The 22853-nt window shown below is 51.3% G+C and overlaps 4 protein-coding genes across 4 annotated transcripts; 2 read left to right on the top strand and 2 right to left on the bottom strand.

Moving 5' to 3' along the window:
• Positions 1–4379: 4379 nt before the first annotated feature.
• On the top strand, positions 4380–4901 carry VTN00DRAFT_7585 (uncharacterized protein; the record flags this gene model as incomplete). The annotated part of the gene is made up of 2 exons (XM_069434344.1): positions 4380–4696; positions 4760–4901. 2 exons carry the CDS (start codon positions 4380–4382, stop codon positions 4899–4901), a joined length of 459 nt encoding a protein of 152 aa, XP_069287635.1.
• A 5307-nt stretch (positions 4902–10208) lies between these two features.
• VTN00DRAFT_7584 (uncharacterized protein) lies at positions 10209–11808 on the bottom strand (the record flags this gene model as incomplete). The annotated part of the gene is made up of 3 exons (XM_069434343.1): positions 10209–10438; positions 10496–11697; positions 11750–11808. The coding sequence occupies 3 exons, from the start codon at positions 11806–11808 to the stop codon at positions 10209–10211; spliced, it is 1491 nt and encodes a 496-aa protein (XP_069287634.1).
• A 4070-nt stretch (positions 11809–15878) lies between these two features.
• VTN00DRAFT_7583 (uncharacterized protein) lies at positions 15879–18268 on the bottom strand (the record flags this gene model as incomplete). The annotated part of the gene is made up of 2 exons (XM_069434342.1): positions 15879–18205; positions 18253–18268. 2 exons carry the CDS (start codon positions 18266–18268, stop codon positions 15879–15881), a joined length of 2343 nt encoding a protein of 780 aa, XP_069287633.1.
• Positions 18269–18719: 451 nt separating this feature from the next.
• Positions 18720–22198, top strand: VTN00DRAFT_7582 (uncharacterized protein; the record flags this gene model as incomplete). The annotated part of the gene is made up of 2 exons (XM_069434341.1): positions 18720–19098; positions 19152–22198. 2 exons carry the CDS (start codon positions 18720–18722, stop codon positions 22196–22198), a joined length of 3426 nt encoding a protein of 1141 aa, XP_069287632.1.
• Between the last annotated feature and the right edge of the window lie 655 nt (positions 22199–22853).

Below are 22853 nucleotides of genomic sequence, written 5' to 3'. Positions count from 1 at the left end.
CTTTTTTTTCTTTCTACTATAAAAATTTCACATCTAGACCATACCGGCTTACCAACCACACTCTCATTGGACGTAGCGTTGCTTGCCATATGTCATAGTCCCCACACTTTACCTATCTATACTCGTTCGAGATTTCGAGACCTCTTTCCTCGCCGTTCATAGGCTGCGCTGGTTTCTCTTGCATAAGCTTGTAAAGTCCACATTCACCTTTCCTATCCGGGCCGTTCGACTTCCATCTGTATTCACAGCCGCTACAGATGATATGACGATTCTCTTGTCGATATGAACCGACAAGCTTAAGCGAAAAGCTTCCAGCTCTGTTTTTGTGATTATGTTCGTTTGTTATATTTGATTTTACCGATCGGAATATGTAATTCTACGGATCAAGGAAGACTGCGCTGTTGGACTTTCCATATTTCTTCTCTGTATACTTTACCTACCGGTCATCCGCTCCCAAAAGCTGTTCAATAGCATCACCTATGCACCAGACATCTGGACGGCCAAGTCATTCTCGATCAGCTGAATGGATTGATTGGGAATTTCATTCGAATGAAATGGTGGATCTGGAACAAGGTGACAGAGCCAGTAGTCACCCAGGACCCAGCCGTTCGCGACGAGACTGGTTTCAAACAGAGACCAGTTGGATTGCACAGGACTGGGGGAGTGACGAAGCATACTAAATGCAGCCAATGGGCAGGTGAATTGCAAAGGAGTTAACGTGCCGGCAACCAGAGCTCATTAGATGCCTCTGGTACGGCTAGTAAAAAAAAAAGCTCAACTTGGAATTTGAAAAGAAGAAACCGGAAAGGCTTGACAAGCATTATCAAGGCCTCCGCATCGACTCTCAAGAGCGGTACGAGCCTTGATGATGTGATCCTGCTAGATATCGATGAAGGCTCAGACACCCTTCCCTCATATCCTTTCCTACCTCCCATCGGCATCGTACCTTACCACCCATTGACTATGTTGCCCAGCTAGAATTAACGGTGACAATCTTGTCTATGATCAAGAAGACCATCTTTGGTACGAGGACCATGGGGTTGATCGTCCAGCAAGGCTCTAGATTGCTACATGCTATTTACTGCAAGCCAGTTGATCTCGCAGATATAAACATCTAGCCATCCAACAGACTTGCTTCTCATCTCACCACCTTTATCCCATCCAACAGAACTTTGTTGTCAACCACCACTCTTTCAAGTATAGCAGTCCTTCTGTCTCTTACCTATTTTATCTCTAATTGTTCCAACTGCAGATCACCAAAATGGAACCAAAGCAGAAGAATCACAGGCTTTACAAGTACCATTGACACTCCATCTGGTATCTTCTGGCTGATTGAGAACTACTGAAGATAAGCAAGAGATCTGTTCTCTATGCTTGCTGGCTGTTTTATAATTTCTCTTCTCTCTATCTCTCTATAGCCACCAGAAGGGACTATGGCCTATAAATCCTCAAAGGAAGGAGGCAAATTACGGATGGTTCACAATTATATTCCGATTAAAGATGTGACGATCAAGATGAATTACCCGATGAAGCGCATGGAGTCGATTTGGAACAGGCTGACGAATCCAAAGTGGAAGCACTTTTTCAAAGCTGATGCGTCCAATGGTTACCGAGTCGTTCCCTTAGCAGAAGACCATGCTCTAAATCCGCATTTTCTACAATACTGTGACAATAGTGTTGCAGGAGAATGGGGCAGGGCCTTACTGGAGCGTCGGGGACGTACACCAGGTTAAAGGACATCGCTGCGGGACCGATCCCCAACTATAACAGTGTTAAATATCTTCATACCCTAATTTAATAGCTAGATAAGCTTGCTAAGCATGTTGCTGACATCTACAGCCTACAGGCACAACCTTTAAGTCTACATGGTTTTTACTTGTGCTGGTCTTCATCGTCACCACCTCCTCCTTCGCACGTTCCGGTAAGTAATTCGCGGCTAGAGGCATTGCCATTCGGTCGACAGTGTGGATTGAGGCTCGTATATCGGTTCGGGAGGCAGAAAGATCATGGTCAACACCCGTTCCTCTCGCCGGGCCAGCGTCGCCGTCGTTTTCTTCGGCCCGTCTTAGCTTTCTCCATTTTTCACCTTCTTTTTTTGGCTGAAATGGCGTTTTCTTGTTACTGAGGTATGAAGAAGCAAGTCTTTATAAAATTAGACTATATTAACCCTACTAAGAGGTATAAAATTCGAATGGGGATGCAAAAATTATCATTCTTATTTACATTAACTCACAGTATTAAGAGATACAAAATGGTGGCTAAATTCTGCATTTGCATCAACACCTCTGAGTGCTGCTGCATATAAGCCCATGTTCCAGTCCTTGTATGACGATACTCAAGATCGATCGGCATCGTCGTGCTGAATCTTCCGCAGCCGCTGCTCTGAACTCGTCGAGGTGGAACGCGCGCACAATCTGAACATGCTCTCCAAGTGATCAGCCGTGTACATCGACTTGGTCAGGCACGAGCCACGGAAGGTCTGGATACTGTTCCAAGACCACACCATCAGCCGATATCTCGAGTGAAATGGAAAAGGATACATCGTACAAGGCGATTAAAATACAGCGGGTCGGCTATCGAGTTTGGCTTGCTGAATGCAGACTATAATCATCAACAAATCTGTCACTCATCCATGCCAAACCCTCCGAGACGCGCAGTGTATTCTTGCATATCTCACATTTCCGAAACAAGATTTACATAGGATGAATACGAAGCCCGCACTGATGGTCGCCTTTACATTTCAAGCATGATCGAAGCTGCCAAGGCCAAAATATCCCGATGTCGAATTCCACGAGCCTGCGGACCTAATCGCCGCCTGCAAACTTGGTCCCGTTGTCAACTAGGCGCCTCAAGATCACTGATGAAGGAGAGCGTTAGTGATGCTCTTTTTCATTTCCTCCCCTACCGACAATTGATTTGCTGACGACCTCGCAGCTGATTACAAGCACTCTTCTTTTCCTCATGGGTGTTTGATCTTTGTAAAAGTGCGTTCCAAAGACAGATTGGAAAGTCCTTATATTGCGTTGATGGGTCAGCAAGCTGAAAAGATCATTCGATTGATTAATCATGACGCGAATGAGCAACAGCACCATCAGAGACGTATCTAACTGCTATGCAGAGTGCCCATTACATATCCACCTTTATTATTTCGCTGAACCCGTATCACCCGACGTACCGGGTGGAGCGAGCCTACGTTTTCTACCAGATGGAATACCCCGATCTTGCGATTGATCGGAGGACCTAGACTAAATTACAAACAGTCAAAGCTATTTATGACCCGGCGACCTTAAGACCTAAAGACAATTCACAGAAATCAATGTTCACGATGCGCCTCTGATTTTACCTAGCTTTTCATCATGTTTTCCCGCGAAATCCTACGACTCCATTGGGGAGGGATTTCTCCATTTTTCTGCCAATGACATTCGGAACATGTCATGCTCCACATGGAAAGCTCTAGGCTATATCTGATGTGTCCCCATCATGATCTTTTTATAACTGTACTCTGCGTATACTTTCAAATTGTGCTGCTCTCTGTTAGTTCCGGTCAACCCTCATGACAGAAATCAAGCTGTTGTCCTGGGCTTCATATATCCGAAGTTGAAAGTGACATCGAGAGATACTTGCTGCTCATCCATCTAACAGAAAGAACAGAGACATCTATATTTAGCTATCCAACTTCATTCTACCTGTTCCCCGCAAATCTATCCTCTACTTGGTCTTCCGCTCATATATTGGCCCACAGAGCTTGAGGCATCATGCCTTGTTTGAACACTTCGAAAACTACGGCATATTATAGAAGCATACAAAAAAGAATTGATCGTTTATACGGACCATGTCGAGCAAACCAGGCACCTTAGGCTACAAGCAACTCCTGGAAAAGCGCTAGCCGAACCGAGCTGATCATATTCCTTGAAGACAGAAAGGCTGACACAGGATCCCCAGGTCCGTCAGCTCGCGTTAATCACAAGCGAAGGACCCGGGGATCAGGGAGCTGAGGGCAAAAGACCTTGGAGCCGCTCTCAATATGATTATCAGGGCCCTCGATTAGCGTGCAAACATCAGAGTCTTAAAAACCTGGCAAAGGCAAAACAAGGAGAAACTGATAATGTGCACAGGATCCTCTGCTCAAAAAAACAAATAGTGCAAGAATACAAAACCCCATCAAAACAGATTTAAAAATTCAATTTGAAAATGCGGGGACCGACATACATGAAAGGTGACTTTCTTAAATGCTATCAATTTGTCTTGAATCACTGAGCGAAGTTGTTGCATACTTCGCCGTGGCCCACTGGTCGAACTGCTGCTTGAACTCCGCGTCATAGACAACCATCGCTTCCTGGCTTCCGCTATCTATGCTGTCCATAGGTGAAAAACTGCCAATGACGTACGACGACAACTTCCACGACAACAACAACAACGACAACGACAACATTGTCAACTCCAGCCAGGCGTTCCATTGTACGAAGCTCAAGTACCGTTTATTCTTTGTCCGAAATATGCCCTTTGGCATCGAAATTCCCCCGGTTGCACCAAAGCGCGACGAGAATATGAACACCGAATTACTCAAAACACCAGTTGGCATCGCAACTGACAACGCCGAGCCACGATTCTCCGGCAATAAAGCCCTCATACGAGGAAGTCAAGTTGTCTACGTTCGCGCGTCCAATCCCCGCAAGTCTACGGTTGATGGACGCCAGTATGTGACTAAATAGGTGATACAGGAAGAGTTAGTGAAGGCTGTCAACGCGACATACTTCAGAAACGTCCTGGAAAATGTTACTCTGAAAAAGCGCATGGGACCCGGTTCTCCAAGGTCTGGCCAGCCTTTACTCGCGATCACCAATTTCCGAGATCGCAAAAACAACATTAAGAACTCTGGCGATATGCTACCAAGCCGTTAGGGTAGTTAGTTACGGCGGTCGTACCATTCCCCAGTGTAGGTGATGTTGTGTTGTCAAGATACTAGGTACTAAGTAAGCCGTGAACTCTACTTTATCAATCGCCAGCGCTTCCAAAGGCGAGGCCGACTAATCTGAACTGGACTGTTGTGTTCTTGTCTACAAACAAGCCAACCTTGGCCTGAGAACACTCAGGTCCAAAGAGCATGACAGCCTTCTCCAAAAGATGCGCGATATTAGGTTCTGCGGTATACACGAACTCAAAAAGAGAAGATGTCGTCGAATCATCTGGTTTACAGATGGCCTATTTGCGTTTCGCTTGCCAGGCAATCTTGTTAAAGAACTTCTGTCTGACGAACAAGAACCTACTGGCTGTTAATGCTGAGATCACCCTCTCTCGTCCAGTCAGTATGGAGTATACCAGTCAAGGTAGACAAGCATCATTTCCCTACATGAATCTCCTTCCATAAATCAAAAATGGCTTCTACTTAAATAGCCCCTGTATCTCAGGGAAGTGAAAGTGGAAGGAGATTATAGCATTTAGTTCTTGGCTATCAACACTCTCTTATCAGTTTCTCTATCTTTCTTCCAGAAAAAAAAAGGCATAGCAAGTCTACCTCCCCGGGCTTGAGAATCTAGCAATGATTACCGCAATGCAGTTCGAGCAGCCGTAGATTGTTCCAGTCTATACGACAACAATCATCTTCTGTTTTATCTTCATCCACATATATCTGAGGCATGGCATGGGTAGAATACAAGCCCTAGCAGAGCAAAAAAAAATGCTATAAAATCATACTTATTTATTTGATAACCATGTCTAGGTTTAGAGAAGGCAGCACTGGGAGAATTTCACCATTCTCTGGCATGCCTTCAAACCCCCCAAGTAGGGGAAAGGTCAGTGAACCCTTTACCAGGGGAGGAGACACCTCCATATTCTTTATGTATTACTTGGGTTCTACCTGTCCATGTCACGTGCCATGTAACCAACCACTCAGCGTGGGAGAGCCTTTGCTGGGCTAGCTGTCCTACTACCTACCATCTTCCTCTTTATCCGTCTTTACATTATTTGCAACCTGCAACTATGTATATTTATCAATTTAAAAATATCTTCTGCTGAAATAATCTGTGTGTCTAAGGGAGGTGAGGGGTGGAAAGGACCTGGTGATATGGCCTTTTTTTATGGCTATCGCTTATGGACATACCTGCTTGATAGCGTTGGACAGCTGGATAACGAGTTTTACATAACATGGAGATCTTGGCACCAACTGTGGTTAGGGTCAAAAAGGGGTGGAAAAAAATAATGCATATATCATGTTTCAGTGTGCGTTCTACCTATGTGGTTGGTATTTTAGGGGCCATCGCAGCTGAGATTGGCAGATATGCCGAGCGTTAGAAGCTCTACGGATTGAAAATATATAACCGACACACACCTTTCCCACCACCTCATCAACAGGCAACGCCAATTAAATGAAGCCCTATAAAAGTGGCGCTCTTTGCACGGTTCAAATAGATAAACCACACCAATTACTTGTACTACTTAATTCCCCAACTCCAGCCATTCCCTTCCCCTTAATAAACGCGAACCTCCCAACCCCCTTGACAAATACCTTGCACTGTTGATATATACCATACTATGAGAGAGGAGAAGTACATGCGGCCATAGGGTGTGGAGAACAGGGCTTCCCGTCCGCTCAGCCGTACTTAAGCCACACGCCGGCCGGCTAGTAGTTGGGTGGGTGACCACCAGCGAATCCCGGCTGCTGCATGTTTTTATATTCTTTTTCTTTTTTTCCCCTTTATTATTTTCTTCTTTGCTTTGTGTTCGCCTGCGGACGGAAGGGGAGGGAAATCTATGTCGGCAATTAGTAGGCAGATATAGGAAGAGGCACATAGATGTGTGTGTTATTTAATGTTTTGAGAAGAAAAAAAAATAATCCACAGGTCTGTTCACGGATTAGTCAATCGAATATGTGCCCCAATTGCAGCAGACCAAGTTTTTTTATACCTGTAGAGCATAGTAGTTATATAAATCCACTTATCTTATTTTCCCACCATCGGGCAGACAACACCTTCCACCGACCATCCCCCTTCTCATCATCCCTAGATCACAGATTACAGAACACAGCACGCACAGACCTCCAAACGAAAAAAAAAATTGCATTTATTGGATGAAAGCCCTATCACTGCATAGAAAGCAGAATACGATACACCATATCGCATACACATGCCTGAAGAATAACGATGCATGGATGCTCTCTCGAACCAACCGGTCGGCACCGCACGAGGTGGTAGTATGCGGATAGGATCGTATGCGGATCCGCGCGCGCGGACACACAAAACACGCACGTAAAAACTCCAGGTACCTGAACTCAAAAATCCTAATTGATAATATAGGTATCTATCAGTATCTACTCCGTACAGTATACTCAAATGCTACTCTTTTTTTTTGACGTAGTACTCTGCACTGTATGTGATATATCCAAAAGATATCTAGATAAGAAAAAGAAAAAAAAAAGCACAAAGTGCATGTACTGTACAATTCCTTACTTATATAAGCAATCACAGCATAACTTAACTAACTACTCTCTACAAACCAGCGCACTCACGCAGCAAAGCACACGCACACGCACCATGAGCATGAGCATGTCCATGTCCATCCAGCCCAAACGGCCCGCTCTCGCGACGGTGAAACGCCCGCCCGGCGCCCGCACATCCGGGCGGGAGGACCAGCCGACGGGGGCGGACGGGATACAGTCTGTAGTCGAGGGTTTAGGCTGGATTGGATGACCGATGAGCCAAGTCCAGACCAGAGTCAGACCAGGACCGGATGCTTGTATCCGTAGGTTAGGCTAGGTTTGGTACGGAGTATTTGAGGTAGGCGGACAGTGGGGTGGAGCGGGGGGGGGGGGGGGGGGGGAAACTTTGGCAGGCCTGGTTTAGGAGTCACATCAAGTCAGCTTAGCTGAGCTGAGCCGAACTGATGATGATGATATATTATTATATTATTCCTCCGTCGGGTCCATGTGCCAAATGGCATCACATGGCATGGCATGCTCTGGGTTTACGCAGTGTTTGCAGAGTACCTAAGATCGATTGGGAAGGCCAGCCATTGGACCTTTCTAGAATGAGGCAGTATTGCGTCTGCAGCACGCAAGGTGGTAGGTGCTTTCTGCAGACGCAGGGCCGGTGCCAGGGCCAGCTCGTGGAGGATTATTACCTTGTTCCAGGTAAGCTTGAATTTTAGTCAGAAAGCACCTGACGGAGATGTACCGAGGATGCCTACCTAATTGACGTCGCTCGGCAGATAAAAATAGCACATACAGGTCATGGGGGTAAAGAAACAGGGTATCGACTGAGATGTGCGGACAGGATCTCTTCAGCCAGTTATGCGGTTGATAGGATAGGCAGTTTGAACTTGATAATTAACGTTAGGGCAGGACAGGTCTTTGCAGTAACCGATTCTGCGCAAAGTATGTACAAGGTACATGTACAGGTACGCAGTCTTACTATCCGCGCACGCACCCATCCAGGTACAGGTACATACCTACCTAGCTAGGTACCTAGGTACATACATGCAAGCTGTTACAACCTGCATCACATTGCACCCAGCTAGGTGTGTCTAAGATCTGCCCTAGCATACTGGCACAGAATTAGAACCATCTTACCCTTCTCCCCGAGACGGACAACTCCCCACCAGGCTCTGAGATGTAGCAATTAGTTACCCCCTCCAGCATAGTCAGCAAGCTACCAGCCGCTGTGGTCCGGTCCACATCCATCTATCTTGCAATTTGACCTGCAACAGGGCCAGACCCCATCCATGCCATGTGACGTGCTGACTAGAGTTAAGGAATCTTGATAACTTAACGTTATGCGGCGCTCCAAGCACGGGCCAAGACGTGTCGGAGTTGCTCCGTCGACATCATCATGACTTATGGCCGAGGTTAACCGCGTAGTTATCTCTTTGAAGGTTTGAAGCGTTTATCCGTGTGCGCTCTGTACCTATGTAGCTATGTATGATCTTTGTCATATCGAAGATAACACCCCCGCCCCCCCAAGCAACATGATCCAACGGTCAACCTGTCAGTGTCATGTCATCCCACCCCACCGTCCCTGGCCCCAGCTCCAGCCTAGTATGTACATGCCCCCACCACGACCGACCTCGACACGACACGAGACGACGGAGACAACAAACGAGGCGACCAAGGCGGGGCGGGGCCGTGGTTTTTGCCCCTTTCAGAATTTGCTCTGGACCGGACTCTCTTTCTTGTCTCAACGTTGAAGACCGGCTCGATGTCGAGGTCGTTTTTGCCTGCTTCTGCTGCAGCAATGTGGAGCCAGAGTAGTGATGAGCCAACAACAATGGGACGATTTGGAGCCCGTTGAGAAATGGGGACCTTGCTTGGTAAGCTTGCCGTACCTTGTACGCGTGCGGTATGCAGAGCAGTAGGCTGTTACTGTTAGCAGGTCGAGAGTCGATGGGACTTGACAGAGACAGGGGCAGAAACCGGACCGTGCATGATATCCATGCTTGCTGCAGAGAGTACAGGAGTACACCGCGGTACTCGTGTCGTGAATCCCGTGTGCCATTGGACGTCGCAGATTGGATTATTGTCGTACTGCAGGGGGGGGGGGGTAGTACGTACGGTACAGACATCAGGATCGAATTGCTCGATACGGTCAAGGCAGAAGTTCTCCCTTACCTACCTACCTCCTGAACGGTTTCGGGGACACAGGAGTCTCTCCAGGGAATGTTTCAAATGATTGCATGATTGCTCTAAGCACCAAACGGGCGGGTTTTATCGATTGAAGAAATGGAGAAATGAGATGGGATCGGTACAGGTGAAAGAAAATCAAAATCCCCAAAGGACTCGAAGGGGACGGGGATTGTTACCAGTAAATGACCCCGAAGATAGAAAGTAAAAGTTGGAAGGGGAAGGGTGCTGCCTACCGACCACATCGACCAGACTGGACAAGCACTGCGTACGAAGTAGACGGTCCTACGATATGCGCTTGCTAATCTGTGCCACGTCCGTTGGCACTGCGACTGGTTGCTATACAGATCAGTGTTTCAGAACCAGAACGGCATGCAGCTACGATGCAATCATCGACAGAGATAAGAACTGAACACATGTCATTCCTCGTCAAACCAGCTATGTACTCATTCATAGTGCCTCCCGGCACGAGATAACAGGATCATGACAGATGCCCGCCCACCCCACTCGCTTGGTTGGTGCGCACACGGGACGGAGGAAGAAGGAGATAGGGGATATCAAACATAGAAAACGGTCGATTTCAGTTTCGTTCACGCGTCTACGCGAACAGCGCATCGCCCAGCCAGATGCGCACGGTCTTGATCTGGGTGTAGTTCTCCAGGGCGTACGAGCCCAGCTCGCGGCCCAGACCAGACTCCTTGTAGCCACCGAAGGGCGTCTGGTAGTGGATCAGGTTGTAGTTGTTGACCCAGACGGTACCCGCCTTGAGGGCGTTGGACACGCGGATGGCGGTGTTGAGGTTGGAGGTGTGGACGGCCGAGGCCAGACCTGCAGCCGTTAGCGTGGACGCAAGCATGTCGACCGGAAGGAAAAAAAAAGACTTACCGTAGGTGGTGCTGTTGCCGATCTTGATGGCCTCCTCCTCGGTCTTGAACTTCTGGATGACGCAGACCGGACCGAAGATCTCCTCCTGGACGATCTTCATGTCCTCCTTGACGTCGGCGAAGATGGTCGGCTTGATGTAGTAGCCGGTGTCGCCCAGACGCTCACCGCCGGTGACGACGGTGGCACCGGCCTTCTTGCCCTCCTCGATGTAGCCCATGATGCGGTCGAACTGCAGCTGCGAGACCTGGGGGCCCTGGAAGGTGTCCTTGCCGAAGGGGTCGCCGACCTTGTTGGCCAGGGTGCGCTCCTTGAAGCGCTTCAGGAACTCGTCGTAGATGCCCTCCTGGACCAGGATGCGCGAACCGGCGCAGCAGCACTGGCCGTGGTTGAAGTAGATGCCGAAGTTGACCCACGAGATGGCGTTGTCGATGTCCGCGTCGTTGAAGACGATGTTGGGGGACTTGCCGCCCAGCTCGAGCGTGACCTTCTTCAGGTTGCTCTTGGCGGCGGCCTGCAGGATGCTGCGGCCGACGAGGGTCGAGCCGGTGAAGGCGACCTTGTCGATGTCCATGTGGGAGGCGATGGCGGCACCGGCGACCTTGCCGAAGCCAGAGATGATGTTGATGACACCCGGGGGGAAGCCGGCCTCGTGGGCCAGCTTGGCGGCGTACAGACCGGACAGGGGGGTCTGCTCCGCCAGCTTGAGGACGACGGTGTTGCCGGTCGCGATGGCGGGGCCGATCTTCCAGGACCACATCAGCAGGGGGAAGTTCCAGGGGATGATCTGACCGCAGACGCCGACAGGCTCGTGGCGGGTGTAGTTGAGGGAGTCGTCGTCGGTGTCGATGGTCTGACCGTGGATCTTGTCGGCCCAGCCACCGTAGTAGCGCAGGCAGCCGGCGGCGTTGACGATATCGATCTTGGCCATGCTGAAGGCCTTGCCGTTGTCGAGGGACTCGATGGAGGCCAGGATGTCGATGTCCCGCTCGAACAGGTCGGCCAGGCGGGTCAGCATGCGACCCCGGTCACTGGGGGTGACCTTCTTCCAGGTCGTCTCGAGGGCCTTGCGGGCGGCGGCGACGGCAATGTCGACATCCTTCTCGGTGGCCTCGTGGACGGCGACGATGGGCTTCTCGTTGTGGGGGTTGATGGTCTCGAAGGTCTTGCCCTCGACACCCTTGACCCACTCACCGTTGATGTAGCTGGATGTTCTGTCAGTCGATTGAAGATGTAGACGTAGCAGGGAGTACCTACAGGCCAACAGGCTGCTCGTACTTGAGGTTGGGGGTCTCGACGGTCTGGAAGAGAGCCATGATGAATTGCAGTAATAAAAAAGGATGGAGAGATGGGTATCACAAAGAGAGATGAGTAGAGAAGTGAGGAGAGAGAAGTGCTGAGCAGAGAGAGCTGGAGAGGAGAAGACAGGCCCAGGGACAGGCGATGAATATATACGCGCGCCCCTCGTCTCCCCCCGCCCCCGGTGGAGCCAGATGAGTTCATCTCACCGGCGATCGTCCGTCGCCGTCTACGCACGGCGCTGCGGGGTCCGCCAACGAGGCCGGTGTGGACGACGGTGTCCAGGGCGATACGAGACGGAGGATCCATCGCGCTGAAAGGGTCCCCTAGGCTGTATTTTTTTTTTCCCAGGTATCTGGCGTGGGCTGGTCGCGTGCAGGGCGGATATCGCTGATATCACCACCTCGCCTCCCCGCCGCAGAGACAGGCAGCACATCGATCTTCAGATCACCAGCCCGGTCGTATGGAACAGCCCGGGCTGGCGGAGAAGCCCCTGGCAGCATGACTCTGTCGCAACGCTTTTCTCTCCAGGATCCCCGCATGCTCTCCGCGTCATTTTCGTGGAGTGTCTGGTGGAGCAAATCCGGGGTCTCTGAAGGCGGGGATCTCGGGAAGCTCTTCCCGACGCTTCCGAAGACCTGCCAGAACCGTATCCTCATATCTCTCTATCAATGCCTCTACGACTTTGGTATATTCCGTATATTTGTTAACTCGAGGATAACGTCGATGTACCTCCAGGTGATGTGCATGCAACATCCCGTGTCGACGCACGTGCCTCGAAAGATGATACATCAACCGGTCTATACAGATGGAAAAGAAACAGAAGCATCGCCAACCCCGCAGATCTCCGCCCGTTCGGAGCCGCACACCCCAGAGCCCTGGCTGACAAAAATCCTCAAAGCTAACTATGGCCGTAGCAGCTGTCCGGATCCGACGTCCAGAGGCTGCATCGGGGGATCGACACTGGATATCTGACCGGTGGCAAAGCAGGCAGGATTAGTATCCTGGTACAGACGCAGTACTGCAGGCTGCAGCGGACTACTCATCCATCGCCTTGCGGAGCTCTTGAGGTGTTACGCCTCACCGTCGGGGTCACTACGACGGCCGCGACGCGACAGATCCAGAGTACTTACTCCTGGAGACCTGCCAAGGCAGATCTTCAGCAGAGACGTCCGCTCCGCTCCGCCTGTCAGGCACCCCATCCCGATGTGGCCTGATGGGCGGAGCGTCCTCAGCTCGTGCCTCGCCATGTGCATACAGTAGAAGTTCATGCACCATCAATCACATCCCACGTCCATGTCCTCGGGATTCCATCTTTCTCCTCGAAGACGCAACTCGCAGAGCACTAAAAACGCCGTTAAAACACCACACCTAGCACGAGATCCACCCTCTCCAGCAACCCCCAAAATCCATCCTAACGCCGTAACCACCTGAAAGCCCGCGTCATCCTCCGCCTAGACAGTATCGCCGTCGACCTCCATCCGGCCCGACGGTCCGCGGGGCCGCCCAGGGACCCCGAAGCCGACCATTTCGGTGTTTACCCCAAGTCAACTGTCCACGACGTCAAAGTTCGCACCTAGAAAAACTAGGAAATCATGGTGGGCTGACTGCTGGGGACCCTTCTGTCCGTAGACCCGTAGGGGAGAACTTGACTGGACAGAAAAATACTCGACAGAACCCCGAGAAAAATCAAAAGTACTGAGGGGAGGGGTTGCTTTGCAGATCATTCTTCCGCGGGGTGCTTGTTTGCTCTGCGATCGGGACGACGTCGTGGGGGGGGGGGGGGGAGTGAGATCTGATCACCTCCTAGTGGGAGCACGTGCGTGTCATCTCGTCGGAGACCTGAGATGAATTATGTAAATCAATTATATTGATATTTTCTACGGCTTCATTCATTCATTCATTCATCGCTTGTTTATCCTGCAGAGAGGTACCTACTTTTGTACGCTCTTCCCGTGACTACCAGGTAACTGGGCCATCGGATAGATGGAATGGGTGATCAGATTCAACGATCGAATCAGTTTCTTTGAATATCGTCTGGGTACATGTACAGTACCCATGTATGCATGATAGACACGCGCACAGAAATAACACAAAAGGGTACCTACCTAATCATTTCAAATACAGAACAGGAACTCCTAAACGCGAGATGACCACAGGAAAAAGCGGGTTTAAATAAAAACCTTGTATATAGCATAAACTATATTTCCTAGTCGTCTGACCCCTGATACTACTGTAAAATAAAGCATCGGAGTCCTGGAAATAAAAGAAGTCTCTATCTATCTGAATCGGACTCAAGACCTCCTCCCATCTAACACACATACCAAGTCCACTAGATGAGATCGACAGCCATACCCAAAAGAAACAAAACCCCAGGAACTAGGAACCTAAAACCACGAAGAAAATCACCATCGAAAAGTCCGACACAAGCCAAGACAAGATCAAAGCGAATAATAATAATCCCCCGGACTCAAACCGCTAAACTACTAATGTATGCACATGTATGTACATGCACCTAGCGGAGATCCTTCCCGCCGATCCCCTCTGGTCCTGCCTCTACGGCGTACGGCGCACGAGGCTGCAAGAACTACCGCTGCAAAAGAAAAGACTGAGGTCCGTAAACCCCGACTATCGACCCGAGTTCACCGACGGGACCGCAGGAAAGGATAATCCCGGCTGCCTCGCTGCCTCCCATGACGATAAACGATGGTGCATGCATCCCATCCCGAACCTTGCCGATGCTAGGTGCCAGCCTGCCGCTACTGTGTACTCAGGAGGGGCCTAGCCTAGCCTAGGTCTGTCTTTTTTAGATACTTTACAAATCTACGGAGACTTTTTTTTTGACTGTCTAATCTTTCCGGTTGACCGCCAGCGGCCAGCCCTGCCTACCTACTGTGTATGGTGGAGAAGGTGTGTGTGGGTTGGGTTGCGCGGAGGTTTCTCCTGGAAAGGGAAGGAAAGGAATAATACTTTGTACATCATGCCACGGAAGCAAAGAAAAGAGAAGATAAGTTCCCGTGATTGGATTGGATATATGTATACCTAGGATAGGATCTGGGAGAGGAGAACGCAAAAACGATGGAGGAAGATATCAGAATAAAAAGAAAAAAAAGAGTACAAGACAGGACATATGGGAGGCCCTGAAACTGTCAGAACCAGAGAAAATTAGAATCGGAATTCCATTCCATTCCGTTATTCGGCACCAGTGACAGGATTTGACTTTGGATTTATTTATTTATCTATCTATTTAGCTTGAGCAATTTAATCCAATCCCACCTCTACCTGTTCCTCCTACTCTACTCCTATTCTTTCTGCCTTATATACTCCTCGGCTGCATTGTGAAAAGAATTCTCATCCCATATGCTGCGGCATGGGCAGATTTATGCACATTTCTATCTATCGGAAACTCATACATACAATAATAATAATAATAATAATAATAATAATAATAATACATGTGCCTAGCCTACCTACTAACCTAGGTGCCTACCTACATAAGGTTAAGGTATGTATGTACCTACCTCCTAGGTACAGTACTGTACCTAATAATCTATCCATACAGGAGCAGAAGAGGAGAACAAGCTGGCAGGATCAGGACCAGAATAAATGAAAATGAAATAGAAACAAAAAATGCAAAAACACACAAGGCATCTCAATTGCTGATGAATGACCCAGTACAGGGGAAAAAAAAGTAGTATACTTCAATTCATAACAAATTCATAACTTGCTACCCATCTATTATCATTGCCTGTGCCCTATAAAAAGAAAAAAGACACAATCGGCATACGGAGCATACCCATGCATTCATCTCAGCTCCTTGTCACATACTACGCTACGCCATGTAATGGATCAAAGCAAAGAGAGAAAAACAGACACTCCGATACTGGTATCATACATTCGTCAATAGCTTTGCTCAATATTCTTTTTTTTTTCTAGCTGAACTGAACTGAACTGAACCGAACGTCACGTACTCCCTAAATCAACGCCATAGATCCGAAAAGTTTTATTAAAACACAAGCCAGCAAGAAGCAAGTAACCCCTCAACGCCTAGTTTTCTTTCTCGTGTCATGACAACATCTAGCTACGTCTATCTCCGTTTTCTACCTAAAGTTGGAGCAGGCTCGAACGCATCATCGTCGTCATCGATATCATCGCTCAGAACACTCGCGCTTCTTGTCGTCCGGCTTGGTCTTGTTCCCGTTCCTGTCCCCGTCGGAGCGGCACTGCCGCGGGAGCTCGTCTGCGGCGGAGCGAAGTTGAGTGTCGACTGCGTCTGTTTCCCTCTCGAGGCAGTGGTGCGCGCGGGCTGTCTCCGGGACGTAGAAGCGCCAACCGTTCCGGAAGACGGTGCTGGGGACGGCGCGGTTCGTCCTCGACGATTGGTCGTCGACGTTGAAGCTGCGTTGCGGCTTCTGGTCGTTGACCGGGGCTGCTTGACGAAAAGGGCCTGCGAGTCGTCATCGTCGTCGTCGGAGACTACCTCTGCTGCATCCTCCTCGTCGTTGTCGGCGACCATGACGACGTCCTCTTCCTCGTCTTCTTCCTCTACATCTGCCAGTCGTCGCCGACCTCTCGACGGAGCAGCAGCTTTCGTCGCTGCGGCCCCTCTGCGTGAAGTCGTAGACGCTGCGGCGGTTCTGCCTCCACGGCCCCTACCACGACCCCGGTCAGCAGTGGTGGCGGGCCGCGCACCATCTTCAACTTCTTCATCCGCATTCGGATCGCCATCCTCGTTGTCGGAATGGATCAGAGCACCCGGCTGGTCCTCCCACACCCCGTCGAGATCGGTATCCCAGCCATCGGGCTTCGGCTTGAATCGTTTCTTCCCTCTCGTCCGTCTCCCGGTTCCCTTGGAGAACATCTCCTCCATCTGGCTACGGTACCTGTCCATGGCGGCCCGGAGCGAATTATGGGCTTCGTCCTCCTCATCCAGTTCCTCGTCCCGATCGAGAGCCATCAGATGCTTGATCTGGCCCTCCAGGGACTCGTTCACGAACATCTCCATAGCATGCTTGTCGTCTTTGTCCACGAATTGTGAAACAGCGTCGCCGAAAGAGTTCTGAGGGAGGATAGTGAGGGACTGTGCGGTCAGGAACTCCTTGACGAGCTGCTCGACCTTCACGGTGTCGAGAGAGGTGAGGTGCGATACAACCGCCTCGGCGTCAATGTCGTCCTTCGTGCGAGTCGTAGTCGTCGTTTTCTTCTTTCTGTAGAACTGTACCACGTCGTTGACGTTGGCTACCTTGCCAACGAACCGGTTCGAGAACCGCTGTGGGTTCTCGCAGTCGAAGCTCCCCCCATCGGGAGTAGAGACTTCCACGCGAAGACGGACCAGCGGCAGGGGGACCTCCAACTCTTCGTCCTCCTGCTCCTCTTGATGCGAGAGCCACTCCGCTTTCGCTTCCTCGATCAGCTCTTCGACTATGGACATGAGGAAGCGTGTGACTTCTGTTCGGTTGTTCTCTTTCCTAGCCAGCTTCTGAGCGCCCTTTTCTTGAGACAGAATAATCTCTCTCATCACAAAGGGTCGCACGGTCTTTAGACGGATGGGCTCTACCCTGAACTCGCGGCCAGTAATGCTGAGAATGGCCACATGCTTTGGAGTCGCCTCTCCCGGCACCAGGGATGTGGCAACGGAGGATCCCGGCTGCATAACGTGGAATTTGGTCTCCGGGTTGAGACTGGGATGGATCAAACACTCGTGCTCATGACCCCAGATCACAAGGTCGAGGAAATCTGGGAGGAAGGCCTCGGGAAGGTAGCCTGTTTCGGAATGAGCGTAGTGGTTCTGATGCACACACATCAGGTTGAACCAGTCGCTCTTCTGGGTCGACGGCTGAAAGAACTTGACCTTGCCGTCTCGAAACGTCCGAAAGAGACGCTCGTCGCGGACGTTGCTCATCCCGTAGAGCGCCAATTTCGTTCTTCCCTTCTGGAGAAGAACCGGCTTGATCTGGATGTTATCTGACTCAGGCGTACGGCCAAAGTAGTTGATCAAGCCGGCCACCTGGAGCAGGTCGAGGGCAGCCAGATGGCCCTCACCCGAAGGGTCATCGTGGTTCCCGTGGATGGAAAACACAGGGATAGCAACGTTGATGTCCAAGTCCTCGTAGTTGACGTGGTTGAATGCGCCCTGGAAGTTTTCACTGGCATCACTGAGCATCTCCAGCTCGCAGGGCTTGTCGCCCAGGCAGTTCATCCGCAGGGAGCGCATCACCTGGTACATGGACTTCCTCGACGGCTTGTTCTCGTGGAACAGGTCGCCGGCCAGCAGCACCATGTCGACGTCGCGCTCCTTGGCCAGACACATGACCTCGTGGAAGCTCTTCCAGCTGTCATCTCCACGGACCGGATCCCGTTCGTTGTATCCGACATGGTTGTCGGTGGAGACGAGGATGCGGATCGTGTCCGCTTCTGTAGACGGTCAGAAAGGTAACAAGTATCCACCAAGAGATACTTACCAGTAAGAGCAGGCATGTCAAAAAAAAAAAAGGGAAAGACTTGGACGTAGAAGAGATACTTTAGATGAAGTGGTGTCTGCACCTGATATGATAGCAGCAGCGCGTAGCCGTGCTGCCTAGATACTAGACCACAAAAATATCACAACACCATGGGGTATCTCTTATTTACCGGAAACCAGCCGAGTATGCAACACTCGGTGCAGCACCACCGAAAAGGATCGATAATCGATGCATCTGTCTATCAGGCTCGCCGCTCGCGTTGAGGCGCGACGCGATCACGTGACACGACCATCCGAACCCCCGCCGCTCATCTCGTCTTCGTCTCGCATCTCCTCTCTCCTCCCCTCAAGTCACCCGTGAGAAAGCTCTTTCGCGCCCGCGCTACGTCCACTGCTGCTCTCTCGACTGATCCAGACGCCCCTGGCTCAGTCGCACACGTTTTTCGTCTTTCCCGTCCAAGAACTTTTATGCAATCAGAGTCTACTGCGGTATCTCAGCATACTCCACTAGACCCGTCTCCCGCAGTTCCCCTCGACGCTTTCCAGCATGGACTTGACCTTCGTGACCAGCGGGTCTCCGGCCAGCTCCCTCCTGGGGTCGCCGGAGACCACTGTCACCCCGTCGATGTGGCGGACGCGTCTTCTCACTTCTCCTCCGCCGAGGACGAGGGTTCGCCGCTACGACGGCTGAGCTCCAATTGGTCCGCTCAACCGTCGTCATCGGCCGACCGCATCAGTCAGTACGAAAATGCCTTGATAACGTCGCCCAGGAGGCAAAGCGACTTCGGATTCAAGGTGGTCGCATCGCCGAATAAACCGCGCCTGTCGGTTGAGGAATTTCCCAATGGTGCGTCGTGCCCGTGCTACCTGTACACTTTGCAGTTTCTAATTCCCAGACAGAGGTCTTGACTCATATCCTTTCGCATCTTCCTCCCTCGACTCTGTCTTCGATCTCGCTCGTCTCGCGTCGCTTCCACAGCCTGGTGACGACGCGGCATGCCTGGCGGGTAGCGTTCTCCCGTTACTTCGCCGGTCAGCAGAGCGTGGAACCAGCGGAAAAGCATGGAAAGGACCATCCCGATCACTTGATCGCTGAGAGGCGCTTTTTCGCGAGGCTGACAGCGCTGGCGTCCTGGCGCAGCGAATATATCTTGAGAACCCGTCTGCTGCGGTCTTTGTCGAGAGGCAAGCCCGCGCAGTTCCAGTCTCCCACAAAGCAGGGCTCGTCCCGAGGCGGCGGCCAGAATGGAAGCGCTGTTGTCACCTACACGTCTCAGCTTCTATACCCGGTCAGTCACCTTGACGCCACATTCGGAGGCAGCGCGAGTAAGAAACAACCACTCTTCATCCATGGCGCCGCTGAGCAAGGAATCGCCTCCACGAGCGATCCGTCCGCTGGGAAGGTTGGGACCCGTTGGGGCTTGTCCGACCAGCAGTTATTCCAGCACTTCGCGGACCTGTACCCTGGAGATGCGGAGTACGGTCTAGGTCCGGGTGACCTGGTCGGTCAGCCCAATTGCATGGATGTTAGCCAACTGCACGGGATGGTATACGGCGAAGGCTGTCCGCAGGGCCGGATCTATTTCCTCTCGTCGGCTGAGCAGCGCGGGCGATTCCTGAGCGTCGCCGATTCTGGCTCTCAACCTCGACTTGGAATACCGGCCGTCAACATGATTACCACGGCTGTTTGCTCCGTCTGGATCGCGAAGTCCCCAAATGTCCTGAAGATGACCAATGGTCTTGTCGGACTACTATGCGGGTCTTCTACTGGAATACTGACGGCGTATTCTCTGGGGTCTAATCCTGCCCATGACAAGCGTTACGAGCGCGGGCAGGTCACCGCGAAGTGGGTGCTCAGTCCCGGAGTTCCCATCGTTGACATTGCGGTGGACGAGAACTTCTCCGCCAAGCGTCACTCCCAGCGGCGGATCTGGGCTGCGGTATTGAATGCTCTGGGGGAGGTCTTCTACCTCACCGAGATTCCGGTGCAGCAAGACGCCCCTCCAAAGCTTAATCCTGAGCAGCTCGACATGCTCGCCTGGAAGACCGGCAGGAGCGTCCGCTGGGAGCTGATTGAAATGACCAGACGCGTGGCGCGGCCAGACCCATTCAACAGGCAGCTTGTGGATGGTAGCTACAGCCCTCGGTCGTCGTCTGACTCCATGGGCCTTGACGAGCACCAGATAGCTGCCGAGACGAGGGAGATTGAGAAGTTCTTGGCGTTCAAGCCCAAGCATTTCCGAAAGGTGTGCGAAGGATGGGATATGCGGCGCAAGCTCAAGGTTGACTTTGCCGGGGATGACCAGCATGGCGCTGGCGAGTCTGTTGTCATAGTCAACTGCGGCTTGGATGAAGGCCAGGAAGCCTCGGTGCGCCGTTTCACCAGATGCAAGCTGAAGGTCGACCATGTGTCGACGTCGGAACCATACCCCGGAATTCCCCCTTCGAAGCCGCAGCAATCCATTTTCGGAGGTCCAAGTCCTGTTGCAGAGAGCCCTGGAAGCCTGCCACGGTCGAGAGCGTCCAGTCATCTCGGCGACCCTGTCTCCTCCGTTGCGAACACCGAATGGCGTATTACTGATTTCGTCTTTGGCGAACAGAAATCGATTCAGATCACGGCCACTGCGCTGGATCATTCGACTTACGCCCAGCTGACGACTGAAGAAGATCCACTGCTGGCTATGTGCGGGAGTTCATCTACGTCTTCCGCGATGTCGTCGCCCATGCCTCACATGGGTCAGCCGTCGTCGGTGTCGGAGATCCCTGGCCAGCGGGCCCGGTATCTGGCTGTTGGTACCGCGACTGGGTCGGTGTATGTTTGGGACATTCGAGCCCCGACTTCTCGCAACGTGGAGATCATCAATTCTGTATCGCCTCTTCGGGTCATCCACACGGACTCGCCACAGATTTCCTGCCTTGCGCTGACGTCCCTGTACCTGGTGCATGGTGGGAATGACGGCCTGGTTCAGGCGTGGGATCCCCTCGCCTCGACTACGCGTCCCATCCGTACCTTGAACTCGCGATTCTCCTCGCGCGCTCGTCGTCGACTGATCCAGGCTGAGGCTTCCATCCAGGGCGTAGGAAACAACTACTACGCGGCAGGCGCCATATGTCTCGATCCCGACCCCACAGTTCTGCGGGGGATGGTCTCGCTCGGGACGCACTTGCGGTATTGGTATTACAGTTCCTCTGCTGCAGACCAGTACAAGAGCAGCAAACGGCGACTCCGCCGGTCTCAGCGCGGCATCAATGCTTCGCCCGAGGGGCAGCGGTACACCAACACCGGGCGAGGTGCTCTCTGGGACCATATTGAGGACGAGGTAAAGGAGCTCGAGCGGCAAAAGAAGGCCGACGAGAAGGAGCGACAGCATCTCAGCGGCCGCTTCGGCATTGACTTGCTCGGGCCCGATGCCACCGAAGAGGAACTCATTGCCTACGCGCAGATGCTGAGTGAGGAGTCGTACACCAGCGACGAGCTCAAGCGCAGGCAGAATGAGGGCAGTCCCGCCACGAGCAGCGCGTCCAGCGAAACGGTCGGTCCGAACGACAGCTCGTTTGCGCGCGAGTTCTCCTCTTCCACGTCCCCCGAACTGGACACGGTGGAAGAAGACATGACTCCCGAAATCGCGGAAGCGATACGCCTAAGCCTGCTGGAAGTCGAGGACAGCCACAGTCCGTTCGACGTGCCCGACTCCATCCCGATCAAGTACGCCAAGGGCGTCAAACCCGGCTGGCACGAACCCTCTTCGTCCCCTGGGTATGCTGCTGCGGAGAGCAGCAGACAGCAGGAGCTGGACGATCTTGAGTTCGCGCTGCAGCTGAGTCTGGCGGAGGAGCAGAGCCGTGAACATGAGTGTGAGCAGACAGCGGCACCGGAGGATGATTTCCCTGCGCTTGGGACGCCCTCGTCGGAGAGTAGACGCAAGGGGAAGGGGAGAGCTGTATGATTTGATTGAATGTGTTTGTTTCTGCCGTTTGGTTTAGTTGGTTAGATTTATTTAGATTTGTTTGCATTCTGCTATTTGACATTGGCCTCAACAGCCAATGCAGTTTTAATTATATTTTTTAAACCTGTTTCAGTCCACGTTTCGCAGTGGGAGTGTAATGGGGGGGGGATATTTAATTTGATTCCATCCTCGTTCTCATTCTTATTCAATTAGATTGGATTGGATTAGATTAGACGAGTCGGTCGTGTATCCTATTTATCTATTTTATCTATCTATTTAGAACTCTCCATGCAACTGGCATACCATGGCATGAATTGTCCTGCCTACGACGTTCAACGTACGGTACAGTATAGTACAGTACAGTAGATTCGTCAAGTTCACGAGTCAGAGAAGAAATCTTATTCATTCATTCAGGCGCAATGATAAGGTTCTGATTCAACAAATCCACTCACTCTAGTTTTAGCTAGCCAAGGTAAGCTAAGCTTGCGATCGATTTTGTCAATTGACATGGAAGGAAGGACAGGCTGTGTTGTGTTGTGTTGTGCAGACCAGAGCCAATGAAGTTGATGTATGTCTATGCACATGTGTATTTTGCAAATTATAGATACATATATATATGGAATAAACGATTGATCGAATGAATTGAATTGTCTGC

Source organism: Thermoascus crustaceus, assembly GCF_041956765.1.
Source record: "Thermoascus crustaceus strain CBS 181.67 unplaced genomic scaffold VTN00scaffold_4, whole genome shotgun sequence".
Taxonomy (NCBI): Eukaryota; Fungi; Ascomycota; class Eurotiomycetes; order Eurotiales; family Thermoascaceae; genus Thermoascus; species Thermoascus crustaceus.
This window is presented reverse-complemented; position numbering and strand designations above follow the sequence as displayed.